This window comes from Podarcis raffonei, chromosome 5 (assembly GCF_027172205.1).
Source record: "Podarcis raffonei isolate rPodRaf1 chromosome 5, rPodRaf1.pri, whole genome shotgun sequence".
NCBI classification, from domain to species: domain Eukaryota; kingdom Metazoa; phylum Chordata; class Lepidosauria; order Squamata; family Lacertidae; genus Podarcis; species Podarcis raffonei.
In genome coordinates, this window is record NC_070606.1 from 94,747,462 (window position 1) to 94,764,878 (window position 17,417).

At 46.4% G+C, this 17,417-nt stretch overlaps 1 protein-coding gene across 4 annotated transcripts in view; it reads right to left on the reverse strand.

Moving 5' to 3' along the window:
* Positions 1 to 8,501, reverse strand: part of FAM131A (family with sequence similarity 131 member A) — a 65,085-nt gene extending 56,584 nt beyond the window's left edge. For 2 of the 4 annotated variants that reach the window (XM_053390701.1, XM_053390704.1), the window contains exon 1: positions 8,168 to 8,501. In XM_053390701.1, coding sequence (XP_053246676.1) covers positions 8,168 to 8,404 — 237 coding nt within the window. In that variant the 5' untranslated portion in view covers positions 8,405 to 8,501. Of the gene's footprint in view, positions 1 to 7,259; positions 7,513 to 8,026; positions 8,095 to 8,167 lie in introns of those variants that run through there. The other 2 variants (XM_053390702.1, XM_053390706.1) reach the window with 2 other exon arrangements.
* Between the last annotated feature and the right edge of the window lie 8,916 nt (positions 8,502 to 17,417).

The window sequence follows — 17,417 nt, forward strand, 5'->3', positions numbered from 1 at the left end:
AACTAGAGGGCACCAGGTCACTATAATGAATGGCTTCCCATCAGCACAAAGGCATGGGAAGAGATCAGACCCACTCCTGAGCAAACCGGTTGGGTTTCAGCTAAACAGATTCAGGGACGAAAGCTATGTCTGAACACCCTCATGCTGATACTCTGGCAGGCTGGGGAAATGAGAGACTGAGCAGAAAGTCTTGGCAAAAGGAGAGAAAGTCAGCAGAACTGGTCCCTCTGTTTCACAGGAGATGCTGAAAAAAATCAATGGGAAGCAGGAATGTGCATTTTCCTGTACCCTCTGTGGAAAGGAAAGGTTACACAGGATGTTTACTCTGTGCAAAGGGGAGACTGTATACAGTATTGCTCCAGTGTGGGATTTTGCTGCATGTTTGCAGAGGGTTTTCTTTCTGGTGCCATCACGCCAAGGACTCCTCTTGCCAGGGAGGAGACAGAAAAACACACCCACCCACTGACCAAAGAAGTCAATAATTTATCACAAGATGCAACAAGTGAAGCTGAAATAAAGGAGGAGAACTTCAATGCACACAATGCCCATAAAAAACAAAACGGTGCCCTGTGCCACTGATTGCTAAGGAACAGGATTCCTAACAGCTCTGCAGGGACACACTGCTGTGAGCGAAAGTGAAAAGGATTCTGAAGTGGCAGAATGGGCTGTTATGACTCCCCCACAACTAAGGGGTTGAGCAACTTCTCCACAATTGTAGGGTTCAGCAGCACGCAAGGGGGAATTAAAGGGGCTGCCAGTGAGGCCTTTGCAGAGTGGCTTTTAATACGGCACCTGCAAAGGGGAGGGTTTTGATGGTCTCCCGAAGCAGTAGGAGTCAAAGGATACAGAAAGGGTAGGAAAGCCCCACTGGGCAGAAAGGGAATGGTCTGCTGTGTGCTCCTCATACCCCTCCCTCATCCCTTCTTTCTCAGTCTCTCTGCTCCACACAAGTTCTTGCCCTATGTCTCCATTCCATCACGGATCGGCTTCTGCTAAAACCTAGGCGATTTGCCTTGCTGTCTGTTGTGGGTGGAACTCATATAGTTAAGGACGTAATGAGTTATGTCATTAACCTCAGTGCATTTGAAGGGAAGGGAAACCATGTAATTATTTATGAAACGTTTGTGGGATAAAAAAAGTCAGCTAATAATGTTTTGCATTCCTGACCTTGGGCAGACCTGTGATTTGCTGCAATTTCCGCTCCTGTTTCCAACTGAATTCTCCAACGTTCCTAGCTACTGATTTTTCTGAATTCTTCCTAAATATTTGCAGGTCACTTCCAGATCGCCTGTTTATTGAGGTGATATTGATTGCCTGACTTGTCTGCAGGGAAATGAGACAACATTGGCTACTTATTGAGCATTCATTCTGATTTGTTTCCTGGGAGGTTGGACAACACTGGAATAAGCAGGTGTTATCCCACAGTTGTCAGTGCATCTTCCCTGCACTTTAACTTATCACAAAAAGTCAAATTTTGTTTGTTGCACAAGAGTTCCAAATCAACCTGAATTTGCCAGTAATTGACTCCCATCCAAGAACAGAGGCAGTGCCCACCAAACACAGGTTTTTGTACTACTTGACACTAAGTTGTATGAGTGAACAACAAGATCTCCATCTAAAGAATGACCAGTTGACTCTTAGATGACTGGTATTGTGTCTCATGGAACTCCCTAACTGCCTGGGTTAGTGTTGAACTATGAATGCCCTGCCTCCCCTGTTTGAAAGTGAGGGAAAGAAGGAAAACAAACGGTGTGTTTTAAGCCAGCTGGCAAGAAGCAGCCTTATGGGGGCTGTGAGAGTGTGCTGCTGCTTTTGGGAATTGCTGTTGCTTGTCCACCTGCACGTTCTGCACAAACTGAAAAACTAGCTTATCGAATGTTGGGGGCAATTGGCTTGGCTCCCCCTGAGACATTTTCACTGTCCTTTCTCCAAAGAAGGGGTACATTGAGGAAGCGATAACTTTGGCAGCCAGATGAAGCGTATCAAGAGAGATGGGTTACAAGCAGAAGATCCCTGGTTCGTTCCCTGACATTTTGAAACAGGACTGAGAAAGACTCCTGCCTGCATCTGTAGAGAGCTGCTGCCAGACAGAGCAGAGAATACTAGGCTAGATGGATACCTGACCTGGTATAAGGTTGCTGCTTCCTATTGCAAGGGAGAATGGAGCTGAGTGGTAGATATATGCTTCACATGCAGAAGGTCTCAGGTTCAATCCTTGGTATCGCCTGTCCAAGAGGATATCAGGAAGTAGACCCCCATGGTCTGATTCAGGATGAGGCATTAGCTTCATAAGTCAACAGCCTCCATTCACCACTCAAATTAGCTTTTCTATAAAGCTCAATGTTGGCCAGGACCCTAAGGAAATCACCAGCTCACAACAAGAAGCCGAAATTCATCACGAGAGAACTGGTAATGGGTTTTTTTGTTCAGTTCTTTTTTCCTAAATAAAAATCCAAGGGGAAAAACAATGTTTCTTTTCTTTCTTTAAAGAAACAAATAATTCCACCCACAGCAAAATGCCAATAGCTTCTGGGCTGTGAAATGTGCGCAGGAGGTTCTCCCTCATATCCACCCACCTTTCTGGTGAGCTTAGCATGGTTTCTACATCCCATCCATCTGCCTTGAAGCTCCTACACTAATATACTCATACTACAGATGGGCTAGGCAGATGGACCCACAGGCTACGTGGATCCTCCTCCTCCGCTCCCTCTTTTGGCAGTTCAAAGCCCTGGTCAAAAACAATGAAGAAACTAGTTTGTTTTCCAAAACTATTAAGCAAGTTTCTAGGTCTCATGGTGGCAAAGATACGTAAATTCAAACATGGATTGGTCAGCATTGCTGGTGCTTTTTGCTGCATTGGACCATTTCACTGGATATCTTCATTCCAGTTTGAGGTGCTAGTGGTGACTGCTTCATTTTCTCAAGGTCTGGGATTCCATTTTCCCAGCAAATCTAAACAAAGGATTCTGGAAATATTGTGAGGAAAGATTCTGGTTTGGGATGTGCCAAGCATTTCTTATGCTTCAATCTTACGGAGGAAATCCAGTTGCATTTACTATAGCAAGAGGGCTAGGAGACATCATATAATCCTATGTTTACTCCCAGTTAAGTCCCACTGACTTCAGTGATTCTCACTCCTGGATGGCACCTTGGTTACAGAATACCTTCCCCTCTTAGGTCAGCCTGGCATCAAGGAAGCATTTTTACATCAAGGCCAGCACTGGTTATTTCTTATTTTGAGGGTGTTATTTTGTAATTATTGCATTAAATACGTTACATGCCCTTCCCCAAGATGAAGTGGCGTAGGGCATGTGATATATATTTTTAGATAAATATATCTAAAAATGCATTTACCAGGAAGCAAGCCCCATTGAACTTAGTAGATTTTACTTCTGTTGAAACATGCATAGGATTACATTGTGAGCTGAGAAATCAAGAAGTCCCCATTTCAAATCTTGCCTTTGCCTTCCGCTCAATAGGTTGCCTTTGTCAACCTCCTCCTCACTTCTGCTTCAGTCACTACTGCATCCTGTCTGATCCATAACATGGGGATAATAATACCAGCTACCTTGTGCAGTGAAAGCTGGACCATAACGAAGGCTGATCGCCGAAGAATTGATGCTTTTGAATTATGGTGCTGGAAGAGACTCTTGAGAGTCCCATGGACTGCAAGAAGATCAAACCTATCAATTTTGAAGGAAATCAGCCCTGAGTGCTCACTGGAAGGACAGATCGTGAAGCTGAGGCTCCAATACTTTGGTCACCTCATGAGAAGAGAAGACTCCCTGGAAAAGACCCTGATGTTGGGAAAGATGGAGGGCACAAGGAGAAGGGGACGACAGAGGACAAGATGGTTGGACAGTGTTCTCGAAGCTACCAGCATGAGTTTGACCAAACTGCAGGAGGCAGTGGAAGACAGGAGTGCCTGGCGTGCTCTGGTCCATGGGGTCACGAAGAGTCGGACACGACTAAACGACTAAACAACAACAACCTTGTGCAGATGACTGAGCTAATGATTTCCAAGTGCTTGCAATATTCTATGGCCCATTTAAATTCTAAGTATTATCGTGGAAGGTGTATAGGTCTGTCTAGCCCTAAGTGATTTTGCTTGAAAGTAAGTCCCCTTGAAACCAACAGTACTTATTCTCAAATTAACATTGTTAGGATCGGGGTTGGGTGAGCAAAGCCTACTCTTGTTTAGGGAACATTGAGTTTTATTAAGGGCACATATGCACAACTTTCCATGTGATAATTATACCAGCATAACAGTCGTAGCTGCCCTCAAAGAATCCTGGGACCTGTAACTGTTGCTTGGGAATTGCCGACTTATAGACTTCAGCTTCCAGGATTCCAGAGAGAGGGAATGAGTATTAAAAACCAATTTAGGACAACAGTCCTTTGCTCATTTACTAGAGACTAAGTCACACAGAAGCCAACAGGACTTACTGCTGAAAAAGCTGCTTAGAATTACACTATATGTATTCACAGTGTATATACTGTTTGCCCATATAAGGGCATTCAAGAAAAGATTGAACAGGCAGGTCTAGGGGCTGATACCTGGGATAAGGTGAACTGGACTTCTTGTAAACCCTAGGATGTAGAATCTTCCAAGGCTTGGTCCTAACAGCTGTTTTCAATGCCACAGCTCAGTTGAACATGAACTGAGAGTGGTCAAGATTGTCCCTTGTGAAGTGCTGATCTTGGGTCAGCCACTTTCTCTCAGCCTATAGGTTATATTCTCTAGAGGATAAAAAAGCCATATATACTGCCCTGTGCCCACATTGGAAGAGTAAGATACGGTCACTGACTGGTTTGAGGCAGGGGAATGGGAGGAGGAACCAGCTGGGAATACCCCAAGAGAAGAAGGCTCAGAACTCAGAAAGTGGTGGTGAGATTATAATAAGTGGTCCAAGGGAGAAAAGGGAGAAGACTGGGGAGGGAGGTTTCAGAAGCTAAACAGGTAACAGGGCTGAGTGAGAGAGGGGAGTCTCTGACAGAGAGCAGTCCAGAAGCAGAAGCAGAAGCAGAAGCAGGAGAGAAGGGAGGCCAAGAGGCAGAGATGAGTCCAGCTGGTGAAAAGGCACATGTGTTTCCCTCTCCTGCTACAAGCCCCCTTTCCCCCAGTCTCCCAGAACCAGAAGAGGCATGAAAGGGGCAAGGGAGAAGTTAGCTTTGTGCAGGCATAGTCTCAGGTTGCTTGGAGAAAACCCTGGAGAGGAGGGGATTTAGGCAGTGGTGGGGAGGCGGGGACCTTCAGTCTCAGCAACTGCTTCAAGTGGACAAGACCTGCCAGAGATGAGTTGCTGGGCTTATTAGGCCTGGCACTGCTGCACAGATCCTGTGTTTGCTAATAAAGAGTTTTATTACACTTTGCCCAGTGTAATTTACTGCTGGCTCACTCCTGTCAGATACACATGTAATTAAATAATAGTGTGGGGGTTGCGGGGGGGGGACTTCCAGACTGAACAGAACTACTTCCACCACACCAGCATATTAAAGACTGGCCACAGTAAGGGAACCCAGGAGGTGTTAAATTTAAGCATGATGAGATATACAGGTAGGATCCCTCTCTTCGAAGGTTGCATGTGTGTTGGCTGAGAACACAGAGATGTAGGGAACTTGCTGTTGAATCCAGAAGGAGGAGGAGGATTTGGGCATTACAGCAAATAGGGGACTGCCTCACCAACCTCCACCTACCTCCAAACAACCCCTACCTGCCTGCCTTCTTACTTACAAATCTAGTTGTCAGCTTTCCCCTTCTCCTTAGCCTCAGTCTTGCCCTTGTAAGAACTCAGCAGGAAGGAGGATGGGGGAGAAACTAAAACTAGTGATGCCTCTGGCTGTCACCTGTTGCCTCCCTGCACTTTGCCCCACCAGTCCCAAGGGCCAACCACTGCTGAGTGGGGGGTGATCAATATTAAAAAGCATAGTGCTGCCAAACAGAGGGTCTTTCTGGAGCCTTCAACCCGGGTTTTAAAGGAGAAGCTCAGACAGGTGGACACATCCAAGCACATTATAGAAGCCTGGACCAGAGACAAAAGTGGCATCCTATTAGCCCAAACAGGCAATGCAAGCAAATGCTACAACTCCTGATGGAGCAGACAAAGAAAGGCATTACATTCCCAACAGTCAGTCAGCCAAACGCCTGATGAACAAGGCATGAAAACAACAGCCTCCCTCCTGTTGCTTGTACCCAGCACCCGAGATATTCAGAGGGGAAATGCCTCAGGACATGGAACAGGCCTCTGAACATACTGCAGAGGGCGTCTGGACATTGGAGTCAATGTTCACATGCCCTGAAGGGGAAGTTTCCCAAAAGACGAACAGGGCATGTGTGCTTGTTATGACCATTGTCAGTTTCTGCTATTAATATCACCCACTTTCTCTAGCACACAAGACACAAAACTGCCCACGTATTAACATAATTCTCAGAAGCGCTGACCTGGGTCCCCCACAGTTGAAGAGATGCGCAGGTCTTGGCTGACACCAAATTTGATATCTGTTTGGGGCCAGGTTAAAAGGCCTTTAGAGCTGCCAGTTTTATGTGGCAACGGCATCTTTCTCTGCTGTTTGTTTTTTTAATGCATTGTTGTTATTTTTCATAGTTCTTTCTGTTTTCATTGTTATATGACTTTTATTCTTTCTGTAAGCTGTTCTGCGCAGAAGAGGAGGCTATGAAGCACTCAAACGCATAATGCATACATGCTGTGCTAAGTTACAGGTCTTCTTTCTCCCCATTCCTGAAAACTTTCTTCCTACTGCTTTGTGAACTCTATCTAGCATCCCAGCTCTAGGCACTCTCATCCAGCCTTTCCAACCTGGTGTCTTCCAGATATTTTGGACAACAACTTCTGGGCTGGCGGCAGCTGGTGAGTGTTGTAGTAGTCTCAAAATGTCTGGAGGGCATGAGGTCAGGGAAGATAGCCGGCAGGCATCCCATTGATTTACAACAGAACTTTATTCCTAGGAATGAACTCAGACTCTGGGTTGAAGAGACCTGCTGTTCACAACTAGGTGTGTGTGTGGTGGCGGTGGGGGGGGTAATAGCCCCTGAGAAAAGGGATTAGGAGCAAATTTCAAGCAGAAATAACGCCATATGTGATGCATTGCCCAAGGCAGCAGGCTAGCCCTCTCTGCCACTACTTCCTGGGGGTCCTGCTCGCCAGATCCACACACCGCCTCCCTAAAGCATGATTCAAGAACAGGGTCCCCTTCCCCCTGGCAGTCCTTGGCTTCCTCTGCCGAGTTGTGAAACTGACCTGCTCCCTCCACGCAACTTGCACGAGTGTCTCTGCAAAGCCAGAGGCTCCTGCTCCAGACTGTGACCCGGACTCGGCTCAGGAGCGTCGACCGAAGCCTTTGCTCGCCTCTTCCCCCATCTTTACTGCGCCCAAGCCGGAGAAGCTGAACCGGCTGCCAGGCTTCTAACACAGGAGGCCAATCCTGGGTGTGTTTCCTCCTTCTCCTTCCTGGTTCTCGGATGCGAATTGAGATTGGGGCGAGAAGGCGGCCGGGAGGGGGGGCGGTGAGGCTGAAGGTCTGCTAAGGAGAGTGGTTCCTTGGCAACAGCAAGTCTGCCCTCGCATGCTAATTGCGCCGGGCTCCGGCCGTTGCTGTCGGCGCGGGGTGCGGGGAGAGGCGGGGGGCGGCGGGGGGAGAGAGAGAGCCGAGGAAAGGGGAGGATGTTTCCAAGCTCTGGAGGAAAAACAACCCTGAAACTGCTGGAAGGCTGCGGCGCCAAGCAACCCCCGGGAAGCCAGCGGAGCGATCATCCGCCTCGACACCTCGGCCGTGATTTCCACGCCAAGGAAGCCGAGGCGCCAGGCTCGCCCTTTCCTGAAGGCAGCATGCGAGCGGAGCCTGCCTTGCCTCAACGCACCTCCCCCCCCCCCCGCACATGCACACACCCCTCTCTACCCCCTCCGGGGCGGGGGAAAACAGGCTCACGCTCCCTGCTGCCCTTCTTCCAGAAAACAAACACGCTATAACGATTAAGCGATCTCTTCCGCTGCAGCCCCCGCCTCACCCAATCTCTTCTCCAGGGACGATCCAGGCACCTGCATCCCCCCATACTCCGGCTGGTTCTGGCACATCGGAGGTGCAACCACACACTCCCTCCCCACTCCCCCCTGCCGCCGCCGCCGCCGCAAGGTAGAAGCAATCTTACCGATGGTGGTTTTGGAGCCAATACAGCCCATAATCGTCGGGGGCAATTTAGGATGGCAGTAAACCTTTGCTCCAGACCGCACACATTGCCACAGTACCTCATGGGCTGTGAGCTGGTAGGCGGGCGGTGGGCTGGAGAAGCGACTTCTCTCTTTTTTTTCCCCCGTTGGCTGGTGGGGTTGATCTGGCAACACAGAGAAGAGGGGAGATTAGGGGGAGGGAGGAAGCGCGCGCGCATACAGACACACACACACACGATCTCCAGGAACCGCTCTGGCTCTCTCTGTCTCCTCCTCCTCCTCCTCAGTTTCTGCCCCCTCGAGAAGCTGGCGTCTCAGGGACACTGGGGCTGAGCCGCTTGCACGTTCGACTACGTCACTGCTGCTGGCGGAGAATTGAGAGCGAGCGAGCGAGCTGCTAGCAGACAGGCAGCTGGCTTCAGCACCAAGAACAGCGCTCTGGCTTCAGCACCCTGGACAGCAGCAAAGCTGGCTTCTAGGCGGGCGCCGCCGATTTCAGCACCTTGGCCAGCGCCACCAGAACTAGAACCTGGAACCAAGGGTCTGTTGAATTGCTGGGCGGGCCGAAGAAGCTAACCGATTTTGCTTAGGTGGTGGATCAATGGCTTGCTGTGCCAGGTTTGCCATCTGTAATTTGCAGGTGCTAATGCTCCTGGGTCCTGCACGTAGGTTGGGGAGACTTAAATCCCTGCTCTCACATCACCTACGCCAGCTCTCCCATCTCCACCCAAGTTTCACAAGCAAGATGGGTTCATGATGCCTGAAAAAGAAGATGCAACAGGCATGGCAACCCCTCTCTCCTGCTGCTTGTCATGCACAAGCACACACACAAGGCAAGACCCCTTCTCTCAATCTTATGGCAAGTATCCTTTTCTGCTGGAAACTCTTCCGTCCCCCTCTCATGTGGCCACGGGGCTCCTTTTATAATCTTCGTTCCTAATAATATGTGATGTGGTTGCTGCTCAGCCAAAGGGCATTGTGGGCATTGTGTGGAGTGGTGCAAAGCATCTGTTCTAAGGAGGCTGTTTACTATATACAGCAATGACACCAGTTGGCAGACTCTGGTTCAAAGACACATCTCTCCATTCACACTAACACAGCACATGGTACCCCAAAAAGGAAAGGTGTCATGGAATGCCCAAAGCTTCAACTCATCAACATCTATTGGGGGGATGACACTTTGTAAGAAGTCATGTGTTTGAGCACCCTTGGCAAAAGGTTTTAAAAGTCACCCAGTTTGGTGTCATCTGCAAATTTGATCAGGATGCCCTTGAGTCCATCATCCAAGTCGTTGATAAAGATGTTGAATAAGACCGGGCCCAAGACAGAACCCTGTGGCACCCCACTAGTCACTCTTCTCCAGGATGAAGAGGAACCATTGATGAGCACCCTTTGGGTTCGGTCAGTCAGCCAGTTACAAATCCACTGAGTGGTAGCATAGTCAAGACCGCATTTTACCAGCTTCCTTACAAGAATATCATGGGGCACCTTGTCAAATGCCCCATGACTGGGAACTCTCTGGGTCCTGAAGCCACTGCCTGAGCTAGAACAATCAATGGTCTGACTCTGTACAAGTCAGCCTTCTATGCTCCTGCGGTTGAAGTGGCATCAGGAGTGGCCTTCCAGCATAGTACACAATGCATTGTCATGTGGAATGTATCATATTCCCAAGAAGCCAAAGTTATCACTATTTATTTAAATAACAACTCCTTAGAACTCCCAGTTGGGTGATATTTAAAACGCAGTCAAACCAACAATTCGTGTTTTGCTAGATAGGCAGATGATAGGAGCTGAAGCTCGCAGAGTTTTCCTGCAAACTTTCTAGAGAGAACTCTATGAGAGACACTCCCACTGTGCCTGCTAAATACAGGCAGCTAAAATATCTGAGACCGAAGGAGAATGCAGGCTGGGGGCTCCCACCTAATGGACCCCACCTGAGAGCCAAGAAGATTGCTGGCAAAGCCATAACATTATGTCTACAGCCAGGACCCTCAATGAATTATGGTAGCCTCTGAGGAAGACAAAATGCAACCCCACCACTGCTTGCATACATTGTTAGTTCTTTATGAGATTTCTCTCATGTTCATGAATAAGTCTGTGTGTATGAAACAGGTGTGAGATTGCTCAAACCCCTGTTGAGTCAAGTAGAAACAAATTGGATCAATAACATTTCTGGGATTTTTCCTTTGATGGAACAGCAGTGGAGCGTAGATCAATAAAGCATTTGGATTAATTCTTCAGTACACCTACAGTATCTTTTCAGGCTGGTGTACAAGCCACATACTAATATGGAGACAGAATTGATTGCCAACAGAACATGGAATTAGTAGAAATCATAAACTGGATGTTATTGGAAGAAACCACAATATTTGGTTTGGTTTTCACAGTGATTATAGACCAAGGGTCAGCAAACTTTAGCAGGGGGCCGGGTCCACTGTCCCTCAGATCTTGTCGGGGGCCGGACTATATTTTGAAGGGGGGAAATGAACGAATTCCTATGCCCCACAAATAACCCAGAGATGCATTTTAAATAAAAGCACACATTCTACTCATGTAAAAACACGCTGATTCCCAGACCATTCGCAGGCCAGATTTAGAAGGTGATTGGGCCGGATCCGGCCCCTGGACCTTAGTTTGCCTACCCATGTTATAGACTGTATATTTGGTGGATTCTTTGCTTATATGACTTTTAAAAATAAATATTTGTATTGTAATATGCAAGTAACAGGTTTCCCTGTTCAGACATTTTTATTGTCATACAACTGCATACTCCTTGCACCTCTGTGGTTCTGGCTTTTTGCTATATTCATAGTTAATTATGGCAATCTGACTCATTGTCATGGCTAACTAGGCCCTAACTGAAGAATTTGTGATACTTTTGTGTAGTGATGCTTAATTACAACTTTTACCCACTAGTTCTATGTCTTTCTTGTCAGGCTTTTATTAACACAGCTTGTTGTTGGTTTTGGTTTTTATTTTAACCAAATTCATAAATTGCCCTTCATTGCAGAATAATCCAACATTATTTAAACCACAACATGCTGAACAAAACATAAATGCTTAAAATACTTCTAGACCTCTCTTCATGTGCAGAGACACCATGGTATTACCTGAGTAATATGCAGTAATAATGGGGTTAAGCACAATTAGCCGTATGCTAGATTATGGCTTTCCTGTTTATTTTCAATGTATTCACTCTTGCAATTAGCTGATTCCTAATAAATACATTTTATTAAAATACTGCTAGTTTTGCAAGGAAATTCAATAGGTTTTGCTCAGCTATTGCCTAATTTTTAATTCCTGCCATGTTAGAGGTAGAACAGAGAACATAAAAGTATATCTCTCACTCAAATGAGAATATGTCTTTCCTCATGTAGCTGGATTGTCTCTTTTCAGTCTAGGAATTTCTTGAATCAGTGACAGCTACCTTGCAGCCTAGCTCTTATAGCAAGAACAAAATCCAAATTATTAGAAAACTACAAGAATGGAATGATAAATGCATAAATACTCTCACACATTCATCTTATTTTAATATTTGTTTTGAGCACCAAGTTTGGATTTCATAGACTCACAGAATGATAGAATTGGAAGGTACCTGAGGGTCATCTAGTCCAACCCCCTGCAATGCAGGAATCTCAACTAAAGCATCCATGACAGAATCATATAGAATCTATGGATTTTTTCCTCTATACACAGGCGTTGCTTTCATACACAGAGGGTGGGGACAAGTGAGCTGTTGGTGTTGGTGTTGACCTTTAAAGCCCTAAACGGCCTTGGCCCAGTATACCTGAAGGAGCATCTCCACCCCCATCGTTCTTCCTGGACGCTGAGGTCCATTGCCGAGGGCCTTCTGGTGGTTCCCTCACTGCCTGAAGCAAAGCTACAGGGAGCCAGGCAGAGGGCCTTCTCGGTAGTGGTGCCCTCCCTGTGGAACGCCTTCCCATCAGATGTCAAAGAGATAAACAACTACCTGACATTTAGAAGGCAGCTGAAGGCAGCCCTGTTTAAGGAAGTTTTTAATGTGTGACATTTTAATGTATTTTTAATCTTTGTTGGAAGCCGCCCAGAGTGGCTGGGGTACAAATAATAAGTAATAAATTATTATTATTATTATTATTATTATTATTATTATTATTATTATTTTATTATTATTATTGGAAGATTGGTTGGCATGACTCTGTCATAGAGCAAGCGTTACAGACTAAATTAAAATAAATTGTTACATATCTATCCTGCTCCAGATTCCTGACCAAGTGCGCACAGTTAGTTTCAGTAACAGTGCCAGCATCTGGCATTCTCATTCTCTGCACTCTGCACTCAAAAAGAATCCCATCTAGCAGGGGAGCTGCTGCCTAGACTTTATCAGGCTAAATGAAGCAATAGCCTGACAATGTAAGTCAGGTTTGCATCACTGAAGTTGTATAATTGGTGCAGGGTGCGTGAGTTAAATATATAATATTAAGATTATATTATGAGATTGCCTGTTGGCCAAAAGATGAGTCAGCAGTGAGATTCAGCAGCCAGAAGGGCTAATGCAATTCTAGGCTGCATCAACAGGAGCATACTGTCTAGCTTTGCGAGGTGGTGAGATAGTACCACCCTATTCCGCTTTGACTGGGACTCGTCTGGAGTCCTATGTCCAGTTCTGGGCAGCGCAGTCCAAGAAATGAACTGGCATACCTAGGAGAGAGCAATGAAGTTGGTGAGAAGCCTGGAGAACAAGTCCTTTGAGGAAAGCCATTTTCAAATATCATAGAATCATAGAATCATAGAATCATAGAGTTGGAAGAGACCACAAGGGCCATCGAGTCCAACCCCCTGCCAAGCAGGAAACACCATCAGAGCACTCCTGACATATGGTTGTCAAGCCTCTGCTTAAAAGGTAAAGGTAAAGGTACCCCTGCCCATATGGGCCAGTCTTGACAGACTCTGGGGTTGTGCGCCCATCTCACTCAAGAGGCCGGGGGCCAGCGCTGTCCGGAGACACTTCCGGGTCACGTGGCCAGCGTGACAAGCTGCATCTGGCGAGCCAGCGCAGCACACAGAAACGCCGTTTACCTTCCCGCTTGTAAGCGGTCCCTATTTATCTACTTGCACCCGGGGGTGCTTTCAAACTGCTAGGTTGGCAGGCGCTGGGACCGAACAACGGGAGCGCACCCCGCCGCGGGGATTCGAACCGCCGACCTTTCGATCGGCAAGCCCTAGGCGCTGAGGCTTTTACCCACAGCGCCACCCGCGTCCCAAGCCTCTGCTTAAAGACCTCCAAAGAAGGAGACTCCATATGTGAATGATGTCACATAGACGATGGCTCAGATTTGTTTTCTGAGGCTCCAAAGGATAGAGCCTGGACCAATGAGATCAAACTGCAAGAAAAAATATATTAGTAGTACAGTAGTAGTAGTATTACCTCTAAAACTAACTATAAGATTATGGAATATAAAAGTATGAAATATCATTTTTTAAAAGTGTAATGTTTAGGCTACAAATTGGGAAGCTTCTCCTGATCATAGAATTGTAGAGTTGGAAGGGACCACAAGGATCATCTAGTCCAACCCCCCCTGCAATGTAGGAATCTTTTGCTCAACGTGGGGCTCAAATGCGCAACACTGAGATCAAGAGTCTCATGCTCTGCCAACTGAGCATGCCAACAGTTTGAGCTGTTCACCTGTGGAGCAGACAAGCTCCAGAAAAATGGTAGATTTGGCAGGGGTAAGGCTAGTTCCTTGAGGTTCCTTTTGTAGATTCTGTAAAGTACAGTCTCATACTAATATTCTCCCATCCATCCCTGCTGCCCCCCATAAGCATCATTGCCAAATTCTTTCTCTGTTTGCTCACCTGGTTCACATTCATCCTGGCAGCATCAACTGTAGCTCTTAGAAGCTAAGATCAGCTATATTATGAGAATGGGTCTAATATCTCCACTCTCCCAGTAGATTAGTGCTTGGCCTCTTATGCATTAATTAGGACTAGGGAGGTCAGGGAAGTGTCAACCGTATCAATTTAAGAGATGTTTGCTTCAGCCCAAGTCTGGAATTTCTGTGCTACACTGGGCATGAACAACAAGCCATGCTTGATGTTGGGTTGGGGTGGGCAGAAAGAGGGAGAATTCCACCAATTCACTATCTGACTTTTAGAAGACATCTGAAGGCAGCCCTGTTTAGGGAAGTTTTTAACGACTGATGTTTTAATGTATTTTTAATGTTTTGCTGGAAACTGCCCAGAGTGGCTGGGGAAACCCAGCCAGATGGGCAGGGTATAATAATACTAATACTAATACTAATACTAATACTACTACTAATAATAATAATTTATTTATACCCCACCCACTCTGGTTGGTTTGCCCAGCCACTCTGGGCGGCTTCCAACAAAATATTAAAATAAAATTATACGTCAAACATTAAAAACTTCCCTAAACAGGACTGCCTTCAGATGTCTTCTGAAAGTCTGGTATAAATAATAAGTTGTTGTTGTTGTGGCTGTTGTTGTTGTTGTTGTTACCAGCTTCCCAGAGTGACTGACACATATACTGCAGCCAAAGCCTGGCAGCTTGGGGAGCGATGCACAGCCAGCCATTGCAAGGCATTGATTGCTGGGCAGTTCAATGTCTCATCATGAGCGCAATGTCCTGGCTATTTGCTGTGGGTCATAAATTCCCAATAGCTCAGCAGGTGATCAATAAGAGGCAATTGAGTCTTTTCATGCCCCATGCAGGCCAAGGCTTGGGAAGAAGGGAAGCCTTCCGCTTGGCATCAAGATGGCACTGCGAGTGGGTGGCTGAATGTACAGTTATAGGAAGCTTGGGCAAAGACCCCTTTTCTTCTCACCCAGTTTCCCTGATCTGTGAAAGGGCAGCTATCTCAGGGCGTACAAGTGAGATGGGTGCTGCTGCTAAGGTATACGAGGCAGAGAGTAGTTCAGTGGTGCGAAACCTGCCACCCTATGGACAGTGCTGGATTAAACCCTGTGGAGGCCCCTAGACAGTCGAACAGCCAGTGTGGTGTAGTGGTTAAGAGCGGTAGACTCGTAATCTGATGAACCGGGTTCGCTTCCCCGCTCCTCCACATGCAGCTGCTGGGTGACCTTCGGCTAGTCACACTTCTCAGATGTCTCTCAGCCTCACTCACCTCACAGAGTGTTTGTTGTGGGGGAGGAAGGGAAAGGAGATTGTGAGCCACTTTGAGACTCCTTAGGGTAGTGATAAAGCGGGATATCAAATCCAAACTCTTCTCTTCTTTTCTCTTGGGAGGGGGCCCTCATAAATTATCTCCTAATAAGTTTTTGAAAGCTTCTTTCGTGGATGTTTCTTGGTGCTCACTCTCGTGAGATAACATTGAACTAAGAAAGCGTGGTTGTAATTATCTTTCAAGATCAAAATCGATCTTATTTTGATCCATTGTTGGACTAGGGCCCCTAAATGGAGTGGGGCCTATAGGCCGGTTCCCCCTCTGGCTGTTTGGTAATCCGGCACTGCCTACAGACACTGCAGACTCCAACTCCCATAAGTCCCAGCCAGCATGGCAAATATTCAGGGATGGTGAGAGCTATTACAGTCTATCAATATAGGGAGAGCTGCAGGTGCCCCACCCTGTGGGGAGGAGGGAAGGGATGAAGAGAAAGTGGAATGATGAGGAAGAGAGCATTTCGGCTTGCTGGGATGCACCTGGGAGGGCTGACTATGTTTTGCCTCCACCGTTGGAGGCAGTGTGCCTCTGTATACAAGTGGCTGGGAGTTGCAAGTGGGGAGAGAGGGCTTCGTGTAGGTTGACCACTGTGAGCATGTACCTAGGCTGCCTTGCACCCTTGGAAAAGAGCTGTATCATCATCCCCACCACCACCCTGTCCCTTGCACCCTTGTCAAATTGCTTTTACATATGGAATTGTTTTAAATCATTGACGTTTTTACTGTGAAACCACTTGGAGATGTTTTATGGGGCATGACAGAATCAAACAAATATCCGGAAGAAAAGCCTTGGAATTATGTGAGGAGCTGGTGCAAAGATCCGGAACGTGGGATCTTGTGGTTAGCACAGCTTGGTTTGCATCAAGATTTGCAGCTCCATCTTCCACAGGTGCTACAACAGCCAAAATGTCTCGCAGCCTGAACGGTACAGCTTGTTACACCAGACAGCTAAAAATAGCATTGGGATCAATGGGACAATGTAGAGATGACTAACATGGTCCATTGATTTAAATATAACTTAACAAAATAACTAACTGTGTCTGGTGTGGAGCCAATGACTTGATTCATACAGTGCAACCTCCACATGCTCAAACACAGTAGCTGACTTTCAGTGTGATTCACGCAATGGCGCTTATTACGCTCAGAGATTCAGGAAGTTGCAGTCCAAAAGAGATACAATGCCATCCAGACACTTAGCATTTGTGTGAATGACTTTAATAAAGGGAATTGCAGACAGAGGAAGTACAATCCAGATCAGGGAGCTTTAACCATGTGCTCCCCCTCCCCCCCCCCCCGCTTTGAGCTTGATTAAGATGGGGTCATATGCGTACTTGCTTTGTAAAAAGCTCTCTTTATAGCAAATGGGAGCCCGCCCTCCCCCACAGTGGAAATAGCATGGGGGCCATGATCCTGACTGGGACTGCAGCATTTGCAGTGGGCTAAAGCCTCATGTCTGTCCACACAAGGGTTTACTAGAATCAATTATAGGATCATAGAGCTGGAAGGGACCCTTTTGTGGACCTCAGAATGCTAGCAGTCAGGGTTGGATCTACTATGAGACTAATGAAGCTTCAACTTCAGGGTCCCTAATCCTGGAGGGGCCCCCAGAAGCGACTTTAGACCCCATTGATTAAAAATGTTGGGTCTAGTAGACCCAATTTGAGTCACATGACTCAAATTGATTAATTTGTTGCATATATTTCAACAATTCCAAAGTCTGAGAGTCAGTAGCACACATGTTGCAATGGTATGGTGATCTGTCATGGAATAACCCCATTATTATTATTATTATTATTATTATTATTATTATTATTATTCCACCCTATACCCGGAGGTCTCAGGGCGGTTCACATAAAAAGGTCACAGTTTATAAAATAAAAAGAAAAGCAACAACCCAATAATACCCCCACACAAAAGAGCCACATTTTTTAAATTTTTTTTATTTTTTAACTTCTTTTTATTCATTTTCTATAATCAGACAACAACAAAACGAAAAATAGAAAATAACAGAAAATAACTCACAAATACCAAAGAAAAAAGCAAACATCACC